The sequence below is a fragment of the Haliotis rufescens genome, unplaced genomic scaffold, assembly GCF_023055435.1.
Source record: "Haliotis rufescens isolate VD_foot unplaced genomic scaffold, xgHalRufe1.0.p SCAF_9, whole genome shotgun sequence".
Lineage (NCBI taxonomy): Eukaryota > Metazoa > Mollusca > Gastropoda > Lepetellida > Haliotidae > Haliotis > Haliotis rufescens.
The window spans coordinates 3,126,636-3,142,335 of NW_025964383.1; the positions used below are offsets into that span (position 1 = coordinate 3,126,636).

General features: G+C 38.8%; 2 protein-coding genes across 3 annotated transcripts in view; both read right to left on the reverse strand.

The window, feature by feature from the left end:
* The window catches only part of LOC124123232 (protein FORGETTER 1-like), a 490,282-nt gene that overhangs the window by 184,916 nt on the left and 289,666 nt on the right, over window positions 1-15,700 (reverse strand). For both annotated transcript variants that reach the window (XM_048391344.1, XM_048391343.1), the window contains one exon: window positions 3,170-3,252. In XM_048391344.1, coding sequence (XP_048247301.1) covers window positions 3,170-3,252 — 83 coding nt within the window. The remainder of the gene's footprint in view (window positions 1-3,169; window positions 3,253-15,700) is intronic.
* Window positions 681-2,445, reverse strand: LOC124123231. The gene is made up of 2 exons (XM_046486528.2): window positions 1,851-2,445; window positions 681-1,700 (listed from the first exon to the last, which is right to left on the reverse strand). Exons 1-2 carry the CDS (start codon window positions 2,243-2,245, stop codon window positions 1,319-1,321), a joined length of 777 nt encoding a protein of 258 aa, XP_046342484.2. The 5' UTR covers window positions 2,246-2,445; the 3' UTR covers window positions 681-1,318.

Consider the following 15,700-nt stretch of genomic DNA (forward strand, 5'->3'; position numbering starts at 1 on the left):
CTGATAATTAGCATAATGTCATCACATTGCTTTTGGACCATGCAGGGAAATGTTTCCCTCATAGGCAAAAAATTCAAGGATAATCCTTGTCAGTACCGAAATTAACAAAGTTCGAAGTTGTTAAAATTCCACACAAAGCCTCTGATATATCTTTGATTGAAAATGGCGTGATTCATTCATGTGATAATTCATTTAGTAAGTTTATATGGCCTCTAATGTATTGTATCATTTGTAAAAAGATGATCTGTTGCAGAGATTTGTGTTAGCATTACCATTTTTACTGAAAATATAAACATTGTATGCTTTAAAGTAAACAGGATTTTAGTCTCAAGTTCACATGCCATGCCATGCTCAATTTTGACTTGTAGTGGGACGATACAAGTATCGATCAGAATTGCACACTAAGTAAAAAGTATCGATTCTTAGGTGTCCTCCCATTAGTTAGACGTCCCAATAGTTAGACAGCTTATAACAACACTTTAAACGGTTGAGTGCACACTAATCCTTATGCTTGTTACCTCAGACTTTAAAATGGAATAGTCCAGATAAGATCTGACAAACAAAGCAAAGCAGCTTTAAATAGATAGTTTAATATTATACTTCACATTTAATGACACTTTACATTTGATAAATTTTATACAGTTTGTAACAACACTTTGACAGTTTTTGAAAATGTAAACTTTACATTTAATAACTTTTACAGTTTTAAAGAAGGAAGTGTCCACAAGCATCTAAATACTCAATAGCAGACTTGTCACCCTGCTGCAGCTGATCTTTGAGGCGTACCAGGCGGTTCTCTGTCTCTCTGTAGATTCTCTTGCGGCAGCGTGGTGCCGCACCAAAGTTCAATTGCATCACCTTAGTCCTTTCATTGAACTCGACTTTCTGGATGACTTCAATGAATCTGTAGATGTTAGGGTGAACATGTGGCAGTAGGTAGTTCAGTCGGCTGTGGAATCCCTCAAGGTTGTTGTTGGTTCTGGGTCCATCAGTTTCGAAATGGTTCCACATGCACATTGAGAATCTGGCGTCATCATCTACCCAGGTTCTCACAATATAGTCGCTAAAGTCCACAGCTCTAGGCACATCTGGTGTCGACTGCATAGCTTGAACCCACGCATCCTGAACAAAGGGAATGGGCAGCAGAGCTAGCCCAGCTGCTCGTCGAATCCACTGGGTCACACGGGGGTCCTCCTTATACATGACTGCAAGTCCAAGATTTTGAGTCTTTCTCCAAATAGCCTGGGTGAAATGAAAAAACCATCCCTTGATCACTGCTTGCGGAAACTCTGTCTCGATCGCGCTGACAACGGCCTGTTCAAAGTCGATCGATGCTAGGTGACATTAGTCTGTTGAGTCGCTCTGTCTTCAGTTGTCGAAAAAGCCGGCCATAGGTTGTTGCTTGACGATCTGGCAAAAGGGCGAACACTAGAGGGAAGGTGTTTTGACCAACTCTGGCATGAATGACGTATACTTGATCCCATAAACCTGGACATGCTGTGAAGGTACCATCCATGTAAAGGGTGTCAGCTTCCTGGAGGGCTTGTATCTGTTCTGCAGTGGAGAACGCCAAGATCTTGTCATCGTCGCCGTCGCTGAACAGTAGAAAGGGACGTCCATCTGTTGTCTCGGACCATTTGTCTTCAATGTCTACTGCTGACCGCGACCTGGGTAACGCTGGAATGGTCTTGCGACGATGCCTGAAAAAGAGCAAAGAAACAGTTACACATGTTACATGAAATATTGATAATGATTTCATTCACTTGAAATGGTTAACAGCGAAACAAGTTAGGTGGGACCTAAAAAAAAGGTTAATTCTAACCAAGTCAAAAATACGGGATGATATTTACCTGTAAAGTGCACTTTTCACGCTCTGAAATGATGGCATCGCTGGGATGCTGGCTTCATCTACTTGAGTGACTTGCTCCTCGTACAATGCCTGCATCTGTGTGGTTTCTTCTCGCGCTCTTTTACGAAGATTGCTGACAAAGGTCACTCTGGTTTCATCTTTAGGTGGATGGTTATGTTCCGACTGATTGCGAAGAAAGTCACCGACAGTCGTACATTTCCCATTGCATGTCTTGACGACACAGCTCCAATGTGTGCAGGTTTGCCTCTCACGGTTTCTGTTGTAAATATATCCATCTGATATCAACTGCTTACTTCCACGCCGAGAGGTGATGTACTCTACTTTCCTTAAACCAGCCATCATCGATACTGATAATGATACGTACCCAAAGATCATTTTTATTTGTTTGATGATTAGATAATCTCAACTCAACTCCTTCAACTGATCATACAGTAAGACAATTAAGCTACTCCATAGTTTACATAGTTAATCTCATGCCTATTGAACCTGTGCTGAGAGTAAGGTAGTTTAGATTAATTAAACGAAATTGTAACATATATACTCCCTAAACTGTGAGTCCCCTATCCCTACTCAGTACTTTAATCTAATAAGGACTGATCCATTACACCTGTAGGTATAATCCCTCTTAGCCTAGGTAAAATTGTCTAACAATTGGGACGTCTAACTAATGGGACGTCTAACTAATGGGATATAACCGATTCTTACCTTAAATGCATTCTTTAATATACATTACATTAAACACTAATTACTAGTGAAAATGAGAAGTGAAAATCCATTGTGCCATACTTGACACTGCCAAGTGTAAATCAGCTGTATTTGGCCATCCTGTATGTGAAAAAGATGGCTTACGCTCCACAGATAAAAGCACATGCAAGAATCATGATATGTATCAGGTCGTGAGCAAGGTATCAAGATACGTATCGGATCACACAGCCCAAAGTTTGACCCAGCCTATCTCTGATAGCCCTTGCTGTCAGTCCTGTCTGTCACAGGCAGATGAAATCTTCTAAGCAAAGAAGTAGCTAACCATGATAAGCTAAGCATGAGTTTTTTCATTAATGGATCTTCTTTTTTTTAAGTCGCGATTCACAGTTTGCTCAGCGCACAATTTCGATGTTTGCATGTTTGTTGGGAGCATGATACTCACAAATGTGTTTTTTGAAAGTGAACAGCACATAATGATTGTTTAGATATCAGGAGCTCATAAATACACTTTTGTTTAACTATGAATATCTCTTCACAATGCCACGGCTTGCTGGGTTATCGACAGTTTCTAATGGATTTTACTGTTTTACTGACCTGTCAGGGAGAGGTATTTTCCTGCAGAATTCCAACAACATTGACTTGGCTTTCATGCTCCATTCATCCTCCACAGAGTTACCCTTTATAAGGAATAAACAGAAATAATAGTTATCACTGTTAATAATTCAAAGAATATTACCTCCATTACAATAATGCCTATTGCAAATTTGATTTGTCATCACACAAAAATCTTCAGATTTTCAAAAGAAGTCCTCTTCAATGTCAACTATCCATAATTAGTTGTGCAAGAAATAGTATCTTGCTTCCCTTGCAAGTGCAAGGCGAGGACACCTCATTTCTCTCCAAAATCAAAATTCTAGATGCAGATAGTTGGGAAGACGGGTGGGGTTACTACTGTTGGAGGTTGAGTATTCACAAGAATTATCAAACAATAGTTATACTCAACCTCCATTACATCATTGCAAGAATATACCAGAGGGACTGATGGGTTCTGACATCGGGTAACCTTTAGGATACCTGACAGACTTTGAAATCTTTTGAGAAAATAAAAACTAATCATTAGGGCTGGTAAAAAAAATTGATAATCGGAATTACTAAGAAATATTAACAATTATCGATATGAAATTTTTGTCATTGACAATAACTTACATTAGACTATTGTGATAAACTTAAGTTTATTTTTACCGAAACTGGCCTGTTATTGTCAATCATGTCAATTGACGAGGACAGAAAGCTGTGTTTGTTTTATCTCAAATGTCCACAAAGTAATCCAAGCACCACTGTTCCACTGCTGACCAGTGGCATGATATATGTTTATTTCTTTCGGGGACTTTCTTTCTTGCTTTAAGATACTTATCAAATTCAATTTTTTTTCACAAAATAATTAAGCAACCATAAAGAAAAAATAAACCCTCCAGGTTGCCTTACCTTTCGGACATACCTTTCTCGACCACATCACTATATGGCCTGGCGGGCCCGTGTGCAAAATATGCATACCGTATTTGACGTAATAATCGCCCCACTCTAATAAGCGCCCACAGCGATATTTGCTAATATATTGGCAAGTGAACAATCCTAATTAGCACCCCTTCCGATTAATCAATGTACACAAGACTTATTTCGTTGAGTAGTATAGGTAATAGGGGTTCTGGACCACTTCCACTGGAGCTGGATTTATATACCTATACTGCTACTACAGATGGAATTTTTTATGCCAAAATGATTATGCGATTCAACGATAGTCATGAGATTCAGCTAAATTGACTCCAGCTCACCACCACCTGGAGTCTATGATATAATTTTTTATAGGTAATGATGGTTCTGGCTCACTTCCACTGGAGCCAGCTCACCAATACCTGGGGCCAATCATTGCTTTAGATGAGTCTAAATGGTAATAAAAATATTCTTTATTATTTTTATCGATAAAGCGATATTCAACATATTTATTAAGTTCTTCGTTCATTTTACTAGGAGACCAGACTATATAACTACACTCTTTTTGTAAATTGATAAGAAACAATTGATAACCGTATTTGGTTGGTTTGACATCACTGATATAATAAAAACCTTGTGGTAATTCTTTCCATTGAATAGCTTTCTCCATTATTATATATTTATGTTAGCATTTGTCTAAATGTAATCACACGATAGTAAGCAATCTATTTTTAATCTCCAACCAGTTCTTTGGTTTTGGCACGGAATAATTGACGCGCTTGTTGCCTCCCCTCTTCTATGAACTTTTTTTTCTCGTCTTCGCTAATACCACTGGTCTTACGAGATTTTGATCGAATCTCCTGCTTCATTTTATTGTATTTGTTGAGCTCCGACAGCACTAAACGAAACTCATCCTCGGATATCTTACAATCGGCCATTGCTGTCGAAATATGATCCTCAATGCTGTTCAACTTTGCTTCGGCGAGTATCCGAATACTATCGTGTTTTAATGCTTTCTTTTGTAACCTACGAGAAATGAATATCGCTATTCCTGCCAGTCCCGAGACTCCAGCGGTTATTTCCATGCTGAGCACGATAGGCGCGGCGATTATAGTTGATAGTAAACCGATACCCGCTACACCGAGTCCCATGCCAGATACTAAAAGCACGGTGTCAACTCCGTCCAGAGCATTCACGGCTCTGCGATACTTTTTATACAATCCAAGTCTCAACTCCCTCTCCTTCCCTATTCGATGTTTTATGTCGCTTATTTGATGTAATCGAAATCCATCAACAGTTTCCATCTTTTCAAATGCTTCACCGAGCGTCGGATATAAACTCATAGTGTATATTACGATCATATAATAGTCTTTAATTGGTCTTGCTTAAATGTTTTGAGACTATACATCAATCTTATCAAATGTATATTATACGGCAAGAATATCTTAGAAAGAGAAATACTGTCACTTTTAATAATTTGGACCCCCTCAAGGGTTGCAACGGGCGATGCTCCGATATGAATAATACTGCAACATTGACGTTGGTATTTCTTTTGCCATTTAACCGATAGACCTGGTAATATATCGAAGGCATCTTCCGGTGCATCTCCGAACAAGACTTCAATAATAAGCGTAGAAAGATTAGGTATTGCACTCAAGTTATCTTTAATATCTTCGAATTCAGTAACCAAATTTAAAGTAACATTTTTTAAGGCCGGACGACTATATAACATATGACCTGGGTTTTCTGGCAGGGGGGTGACTAACACACTTTTTCGTTTTGACGGGATATAAGCCGCGAGTACGATGCCACTATTTATTATCTTAGTTAAATTATGTCCCTTACCCATCATCACATAAGGTGGGGTAATGACGATATTCAGTAGCCACTCGATGTTTGCTTCAACCATAGTCCATTTATTATCGTCGTTGCGAGTAATATTGTACGAAGTGTTTTTAAGGAGTCAATTAACATCAACATCGCTTAAATCTCCTAGATTACCCGTGAATGTGACTTCTTTCCGATTGTATACATTATCGTGTAAGTGTAAAGCGTATAACTTACCATCGGTGCCGGGTTTACCGAATCCTTCCGTGTCTCCGAGATCGGAAAGCGCAATTGTATTACATTGTCTTACTGTTCCAGGGCCTGATGCATCAACCATTATTTTTAATATGGAGTGTTACACTTAAGTATCCTATATGTACTGGTTGGTGTTTTACATCTAATACAGAAATTTTGAGGTCTGAAATAATTCCCCGCTTTAATTTTTTATATTGTAATGACGAGAAAGATTCCGTTCTACCGCTATTATATTTTTCATTTTTCACTGGAACACTTCTGAGCAGAGTTGAAGGACTTTCTTGTTGAATATTATCCGTCGTGCTGATTTGATCAAGATGGATGCACAACTCTTTATAGGGAACTAAATCGGGTAATTTAATTCCCTGTCGTGGTTTGTTAGAATTTATAATTCCTATTCTATGATGAAATCCAAGTGTAACTTCTAAGTATGGGATAAGAACTACAGCGTTTTCTCCAGAGTCGATTTTCACTGTCCCATTCGACTCATTTTGTGTTAGACTAGCTCCATTAGGCTTAAAAATTTCATCATTGAGTGAGCATACGCTGTAATACCCATCAGGTATAGTAATGAATTTATCAATACCATTGTTTTCACCTATTATATGAATCTCATTATTATCTCTCGCAGCACTTATATTGGTCCACAGTGGGTAATACGTTACATCGCATAGAGCTACTTCGAGTTGTCCATCCGAGTTATCGATAGTATGAAGCAGTTCAATAGACTGACCATTTGTTATTCCCGGGAGTGTAACATACATATTAAATATACAATGATACTATATCATAACTTAAATATGAAATCGACTCACATTACTAATCAATCGATTATAGTAACTGCCTCCGGTGCTGAGTTTACCGTTAAATTCCACGATATCTTTGAAAAATACAGTTTCACGGCAACTAACGATAAAATGATTGACGATTGGTTTAACCGTCCGATGCAATTTTGGCAGAATCAGTTAAACTTTGCCGTATGGTGTGCCACAACGGGATGTGGTGTATCTGTTAATGCCCCAGGATTTAAACTATATAAGTCTGTTATATTATTTCACGTGTACTATCAGATTAGACGTATACTTAAAGAAATTAGTGCTCCATTACCGATGGATCCAGCATGGAATCATGCAAATAATCATTATAATAAGAGGGCCTTCGAACGTATTTGTAATGAATTTAATGTTTCTACGAGTAAAGATTGGCGCATTAGTGGACCTAGCCATGGTCTAGGTATTCCGTAAAATGGACAAAGAACTATTAAAGATAAAAGCGATTATTTAATTAAAGCGGGTGTGATCCCTTCAGGCTTTGCTCTCTCGGATAAACAGTTTAGAGCAGATCGTATGAACTTTGAGAGTGGCATTCCTTATCTTATAACAAAGTTTGTGCATCCAAACGATACAACAGATGCTTGGAATGAATTTCTTAATGATAAAACGGAAAATAATTTTACTAACCCAGGATTTGAAAGAGTTAATGAATCGATAAGAACTTATGTAAGGGCAATTCTCGGAGCACAATCGCAAACACGAACGGGAATCATCGGTACTGGGACGGCGTTTGATGCGCAAAAACAGTTTGTCTCAAACGTGGAGGACGCCATTAATTCACCAGTTGACATACCATCGTCTATAAAGCGTTTTCAAGATGCATTACAGTACGCTCAATCAAAAGTGGACTTCGTTTATGCGCCGGGACTATACATGTCTCCGAGTAATATGGAACTTAAGATCGGTCAAGTGATAGGCTATAATAATAAAATTGTTATCGCTACCGATAAACAAAAACCAGGTATAAATTCAGATATTAATGTCGAATTAATAACGCAAACGATCAAGGGCGAAAAGGGAATAGTCAAGCCGCAAACACCACAACCATCTACTAATGCTCAAACACAAGTACCACCACATATTGCGGCTAAAAATCAACAACATATCGATGAAAAAACAGTGCTTGTAGTGGGTGGAGTCTCGGTTGGTTTACTCATGATTTGGTGGTTAAATAGTTCTTAGGGAATACGTACAACAGCCCTGCAATTGCTACGATCAGCCCCCACAAGTTTTGACTAAGCCAAGTGGTGGTCTTAGCTAATAAATTCAATAGCCAGGAAACAACACTCCCTATTATACCGGGAAGTGCGGCTGCGGCTTTCTCAGCGAGCCTTCCCAGTGCTGAACCTAATGCTTTTAAATGCTTTTTTATCCACTCTTTTATACCATTTTTATCGTTAGGCGGTGAACCGCCACCAGTACTGCCACCTGTTAACGAGAGAGTCAAAGTCGATATAATAAATCCCAACGCGGTTAAAATACTGGCAATGGTTATTCCCTGTTCTCTGAACAATGTTTTAATTTTATCGGCTAGTGTAGTATCATCGTTGAGGACTTGATCGATAGTTTCTCGAATACGACTGATTTGCGAACGAAGTGCCTTTCTATTACTGGAAGCAGCTTCGATGCGGGCCAATCTTTCGTCTTCTAAGTTAGGTAATCTTTCTGCTACGCGGCGTCTACTGAACTCATCGCCCGCCTGTTCGAGTTTTGTTTTCTCTTTAGCTATATGCTTGTCGATTTCGGATATCTTGGCTATATTATTGATGAGTTCTCCCCGCATTGTTCGCATTGCCTTGTCAAGACCTCGTAATTCCCTAATACTGAACTCTGAATATGGTGATACACTGACCGTGGAATTATCGTAATAGGTATCTAAGATTTCTCCGAGTCCGTTCGAGGCCACCTTCGAGGAAGCCTCCAAATCATCTGTATTAACGAGTTCATCACGCACGGTTTGAAGAACCTTAGTAGTCTTCGCAGGAAGTCGTCCGTATTCTACAAAACCTAATTTATCACGAACAAACTCGCGGCTATGTTTACCAGCTATAGTAGACAAGGCTAGGGGCTTACGAGTACTATAATGCATAAGATCAATATGCGGAGAGTCACGCAGTCGTAATATTCCTTTACTATCTAGCATAAACTTTGAATAGTCTCGGCCTATTGGGATAACATAATTTTTATCATCTTTTAATGCATCGTAATAATCATTGACGGACGATTGTAAAAGTTCATCGTTAAGACTACTAAACCTGGTTTCATCAGCACCCTCTTCGATTGGATTCGGATCATCAAAGGTACTTAGATCAAAGTCATTAATGTCAAAATCAGTCATTTTTATATTAAACATAGGGTACATAATTTCAATATAAACAATGTCTTCACAATACGGACGCAAGTTAAACCCACAACGTAGACTTCGAGATCCATTAGGGGTCAAAGCAATTCGTCAGTCTGTAACTATAACTAATAACCCTAGTACCATAGATCAGAATCAAACGCTTCTGGTTCGCTTTCCTAATCTCGGCGCACACGATGTGTTAGTTCCCGGAACTGTCCGACTAGCATTTACGATTAGTTTGACTTCTACAGACGTTAACAGGGAGCTCGTTCAGAACATAGGTCGTGCTATCGTTAAGAAAATCGCCATTAAAATTAGCGGTAATGAGGTTTTGAGTATTGATGATAGCGATGTATACTATTGCTACATGGATCTCTGGAGAACGCATAAAGAGCGGGAAAACTTACAGTACCAAGGTATTTGTAATAAGAACACATTGAGACTGCGCGTGGGTGCTGAAAATGGTGTTGATACCAACGAAAAAGATAAGGCCGTTGCCGACGCATTAGGTAACAGATTCTATATTCCCCTAGACTTTGAATTACTAGATTCCCACATGCCCTTTTATCAAGCATCCCTAGGCGACAGGTTAGAATACGAACTCACTTTTAATGACTACGGTAGAGTAATCAGATCTGCTAATGAAGATGCTAGCTATTCTATTGACAATATATCGCTGGAGTACGATATGATAACGGATCCCGAATTAGCCAGACAAATTCGTAACCAGTATACGGGAAGTTTAGCTATTTTGTACGATCGCGTGCTGCGACACCGAAAGATCACGAGGGACAAAAAAGATACGATGTGGAATATCAATCTAAACGTCCCCACGAGGTCGCTGAAGGGTATTTTAATGTTGTTCGAGGACCCCTCCGATGCGTTTAAAAGAAATACCGAGAAGTTCTACAATCCCAAGATTACAAAAGTAGAATTGACTATCGAGGGCGTTCCTAATCAACTATATAGCCAAGGAATGCTAGCGTATCACCAGTGGGATGAGATTAAAAAACTTCCTTCTATAAAACGTTCTCCGGAAGTTAACGCGATCGTGAAAGATCTGTCTCTCGGGAGTGTATCGATGGGTGAATACCTCACCACGAACTACGCGCTATGGCTTGACATGCGAACAACGGACGATGACCAACTACACGGCAGTGGGAGGAGAATAGAAAATGCTAGCGAGGGTGCCACCATACAGATAACGAAGCTTCAGGAAGCGGCTGGTAAATTAAACATATATTTGTACGTGATTATGGATGCGCAACTTAATATACAGAATGGGAGATTCGTGCAAGCAATCTATTGATAATCTTTTACCTCAAGATCCGCTCTGCGCTATCATATGCGGGCAAACGGGCTGCGGAAAAACAGCCTTTATTCTAGATATTTTAGAAAGTCATTATCGGGACGTTTTCGATCATATCATTATTCTGTGCCCGACTATAAGCGTTAATAAAACCTACTTATCGAGAGATTGGGTAATGAATGACGACGGGGTACACAGAGTCGATCCGGGCGATCGTTTACAAGACTGCCTCCGAGTATGTCACGAAAGATACAAAGAAGAATCAACCCTTTTCGTAATAGACGATTGCAGCGCGAGTAAAGAACTCACAAAAAAGAAAGATATGCTTTCGTATTTAGCATTCTCCGGTCGGCATACTCAACATAGCGTTTGGGTACTTACTCAAAAATACAACTCTGTCCTGAAAGATCTCAGAGAGCAGACCAAATGGGTAGCACTGTTTCATTGCAAAGATCGAGATTCTTTCGAGGAATGTCTACGTGAAAATGATGTTATTTATACCAAGGGCGAACGAGATAAAGTCAGTAAACAGTTAGCGGCAACGAAGCACTGTAAACTCGTATTAAAAACCGATCAACCAGCTGCTTATGCAATTGCTTAGCAAATTATAGCAAAATGTAGCAAAAATGTAACAAAATTATAGCAAAATTATAGCAAAATGTAGCAAATTGAACATTAGCGGTTAATATTACATAAAATGTGGTTCGAAATCCTCATTCTTTCACAACAGTTCATTATTACGGGTTGTATTGGATATGTCATATTATATTATGTTAGACTTAAATATCTCCTTAGGTATTACATTATGGAATGCGACGAACTCATCGAACAAATGCTCAAAGAATCTGATGCAGATCAACATGTTACAGATAAATCTTTAGATAAACATAGAGAAAGACTTGCCGCTTTGGTAGCCGGTGGAAAATGTTCCCAATATTTGGGAGAAAATTATACCATCGAAAAAATTGATAACATGACCGACGAAGAGATTAAAAAACTGTACGCGCGTTACGAGTCTAGACTGGGAGCTACCATGACTAAAACGATAGGGTCTTCTATATTACAACTATACACAGCCGTAGCTAGTACGTTTCTCCCCATCCCGGCAGAACATCGCCTGTATTTATGCGAATCTCTCGAGAAAGACCCATTCATCGAACACGCTATAAGCGCAGTGAGCTGTGAGTTTTATCATAGATACGGAATGTTCTTAGCTCCGTTCACCACAGCTTTAATAACGGCTAGGTATTGTCAATTTAAACATACGTGCCCACTTAATAATATAAATGGAGACACAGGTGACACCACAGATTGTGAACGAGGAACCACAGATTGTGGAAACGCAACAACAGATTGCGGAACAACAAGTGAATGAGGAACCACCACATGTGAATGAGAAAACAAAAAAACAACCCAGAGTTACTAAGAATCCTTTGAAAATAGCTGCAGGAAGAAAGGGAGGGCTGGCGCGCAAAGCGAAATTAATAAATAATTCAAATCCGATTAAAACATGGGCACTAGTAGGAGTTGCTGGTATAGCGGTTGTATGGTTCTTTTATAAGACCGGAGAAGAGAAAACGTCACCCCCGCCGCAACAAGAAGTTCAATTAGAGGTTAGTCGTCATATAATGCTATAAGAAGCATGACTACTCCAGCTACAGACGGTAAAATGTTGGTAAACGCGACGTATCATTCAGCGGTGGTCACTGGCTTGGCCATTGGCTATGCCCGTATGGCTAAAATGATTACTAAAGCCACACCTCCCAAGCTAGATTTTAATGGATATGACATATCAATGATGGTTCTGGATATTGGATTAGCTATGGCAACGAAGGATATGCTCATCAAACAAGGACTTATCCCGGAAGACATAATGAAGTAATTAAACATTTGAATATTTATATTCATATAAATATAGCAACAATTGCGATGATGGTCGGTGGAGCTGTTGTTAATGCTCTAGCTTTTTCGGGGAGTAATTATTTATTTTCCAGTATGAGGGGATCAAACGCTAAAGAAGTTGAAGAGGAGCGTAAACGACATAACGAAGCTTTAGAACAATACCAAGCAGCCCAGTTACAATATACACAGCAGAGAATGAAGAGATTAGACTTTATTCATGAACAACTGATTAAGGAAGGACATTCAATTCAAACGTTTAAGGATGTCGAATCTGCCATGCACGAATACTTCCTCGTTTATGGGAAAAAACTAGACCCAATACCGAGACCAACAATGAGTCAGTTTTATACACCGTCAGAGGAACAAAAGAACCGAGAGGTCACATTTATCATGTTGGGATTGACTTCTCTATTGATTTTCAGCTATACCATGCATAAGTCAGAGTGACAGCTGTGGCCATGCATAATCAATATCTCACAGTGTAGCTGTGATTTGCATTTAGACAAATGATATGATAGATGTATATACCATGAATAACTGCAAGTTTACACTCATGGGAAAGACTACCCTTTGTAACCGACGCTGTGTTGATTTTTTTTACTGCGGCATACACAATTATTACATCAGGCGCGGAAACATTAACTATACGTGTTCTGTATGCGGGATAGGGGTCAAAGGTCGTTATTGTTTATGTAAGGAACACGGTGCTGATAGGGTCAGGAAGCAGATTATTTATGCTAGGAAGAGAGATTACATCAATGAGAGGAATAGGTTGGGGAGAATATGTATTTAGATATATGAAAACAACCAATTAGACATTTGTCTCATTTTGCATATACCATTCAACCACAATGGTTTTTGTCAGAGAATTAAAAGCTATGGCAAAGCAAAGTGGACTGCGTGGATATTCTCGTATGAGAAAAGCTGAATTGATGGATTTACTCGGTTTGGAATACAACAGACCCCAGACTGTTAGAGAACTCAAAGTTCGAGCGAGAAACGGTGGGCAGAGAGGTTATTCTCGAATGAGAAGAGCTGAATTGATCGCTTTACTAGATAATAATCAACCTAATGATAATGATATTCAACATGATAATGATGATGATAATCAACAACAAGAATTAATATTTGTACCCACATCCGCCGGCGTTGGTAAATATCTAAGAGGTTGGAAGATGTATATTAATTCCAACATGGATGTTAACGATATTAAGCCCATCATATCGAGTAAAATTAACGAGGAATTAGATGATTTACATAGTATAAAATACCAGCTGACGATTAAAATGACATTGAGTAAAAGTAACACAGATGATAGCACCGAATATACCGAACCATATTTCCGTAGCAATCAAGAAGTTATAACCGAATCCGATACTATAAACTCATCATTAGATACATCAATTCAGAGGATACAGGAAACTTTAGAACGCTGGACTAATAGAGGTTCGGGTTGGGGTGTTGATAAAATCGATAGTTTATATTTAGATATAGCAAATTATATGCCTTTCAAAGGTGGATCTTATATAGATTTACCTCCGTATTATAAGAAGAAAAAAGCCATAATTAACGTAAAAAATAAATCCGATGACTGTTTAAGAATGATGATAAGATCTGCATTGTTCCCCGTAGACAAGCATCCGGATAGACCTTCTAGCTATCCCCAAAACGATGGACTCAACTTCGATGGTATAGACGAACCTACACCAATATCACAAATTGATAAGGTGGAAAAGCAAAATAATTTAGCTATAAATGTTTTCGGACATTCTAAAGGAATTGTTGTACACAGGATAAGCTTCGCTCCGGAAAATATCCCCAGAATCAATTCATTTCTGATCGAAAAAGATGGTAAATATCATTATACGTGGATAAAAAGTTTAAACAAGCTATTATACGATCAAACTAAATATAAGGGAAAGAAATATTTCTGTGAAAGATGCCTACATGGGTACAGCAGACAAGATCTATTAGAAGCGCATAAAGAAGACTGTAGAGGTGTTGGACAGAATGCTATCAGGATCGATATGCCTAAAGAAGGAAAAAATATATTAAAATTTGAACATTATTGTAATCAAATGCCAGTACCGTACGTAATTTACGCCGACTTCGAAGCGCTTATCAAACCCATAGAAAATAATCAAGATAATAATCAAGATAATAGTTTTACGTACAAAACTCAAGAACATATTCCTTGTGGGTTTGGATATATAGTTGTAAGGTATGATGGTAAAACAAACCCGCCCGTGATTTACAGAGGTCCCGATGTAGCGGGAAAGTTCCTAGAATATCTACAAAATGAAGAGAGAATAATCAGGGAAAAATTATCGTGTAAGAAACCCATGCGTATGACGAGGGATGATTGGAGTGCTCATAAGAAGTCAACGAGTTGTCACATTTGTAATAAACCCCTGGATGGGGATTCCGTAAGAGATCATTGTCACGTCACGGGTAATTATCGGGGAGCCGCTCATAACGAGTGTAACTTGAAACTAAAAATGAACTCTCAAACAATACCCATCCCCGTTGTGTTTCATAACCTTAGGGGATACGATTCACATCTCATTATGCAAGCTATCTCGAAGACCGACGGTGGTTTAACGTGCATTCCTAACAATATGGAAAAATACATATCGTTCTCGTTGACTAAACCTATACATTATAGGGACAAGGATGGGAAATCTAGAACAAAGCAAAGTAATGGGCTTAGATTCATAGACTCCGTACAGTTTCTGTTATCTTCCCTGGACAATTTAGCTAATGCGAACAATCCCGATGACTTCGCGATAACAAATAAATATACCGATAAGATAACACGTCATTTGTTGCTGAGAAAAGGTGTATATCCTTACGAATATATGGATGATTGGTCTAGATTCGAAGAAACTGAATTACCACCCCTCGAATCATTCTATAGTAACTTAACAGAATCTAGAATAACAGATGCCGATTATGAACACGCTCTGACGGTCTGGGATAAATTAGGTTGTAAGAATTTAGGCGATTATCACGATCTGTACTTAAAAACCGATGTACTGTTACTCGCCGATATATTCGAGATATTTAGAAAGACGTGTTTCAAACAATATGGCTTGGACCCGGCATGGTACTATTCCAGTCCCGGACTATCGTGGGATGCATTGTTGAAGAAGACCGGTGTAGAA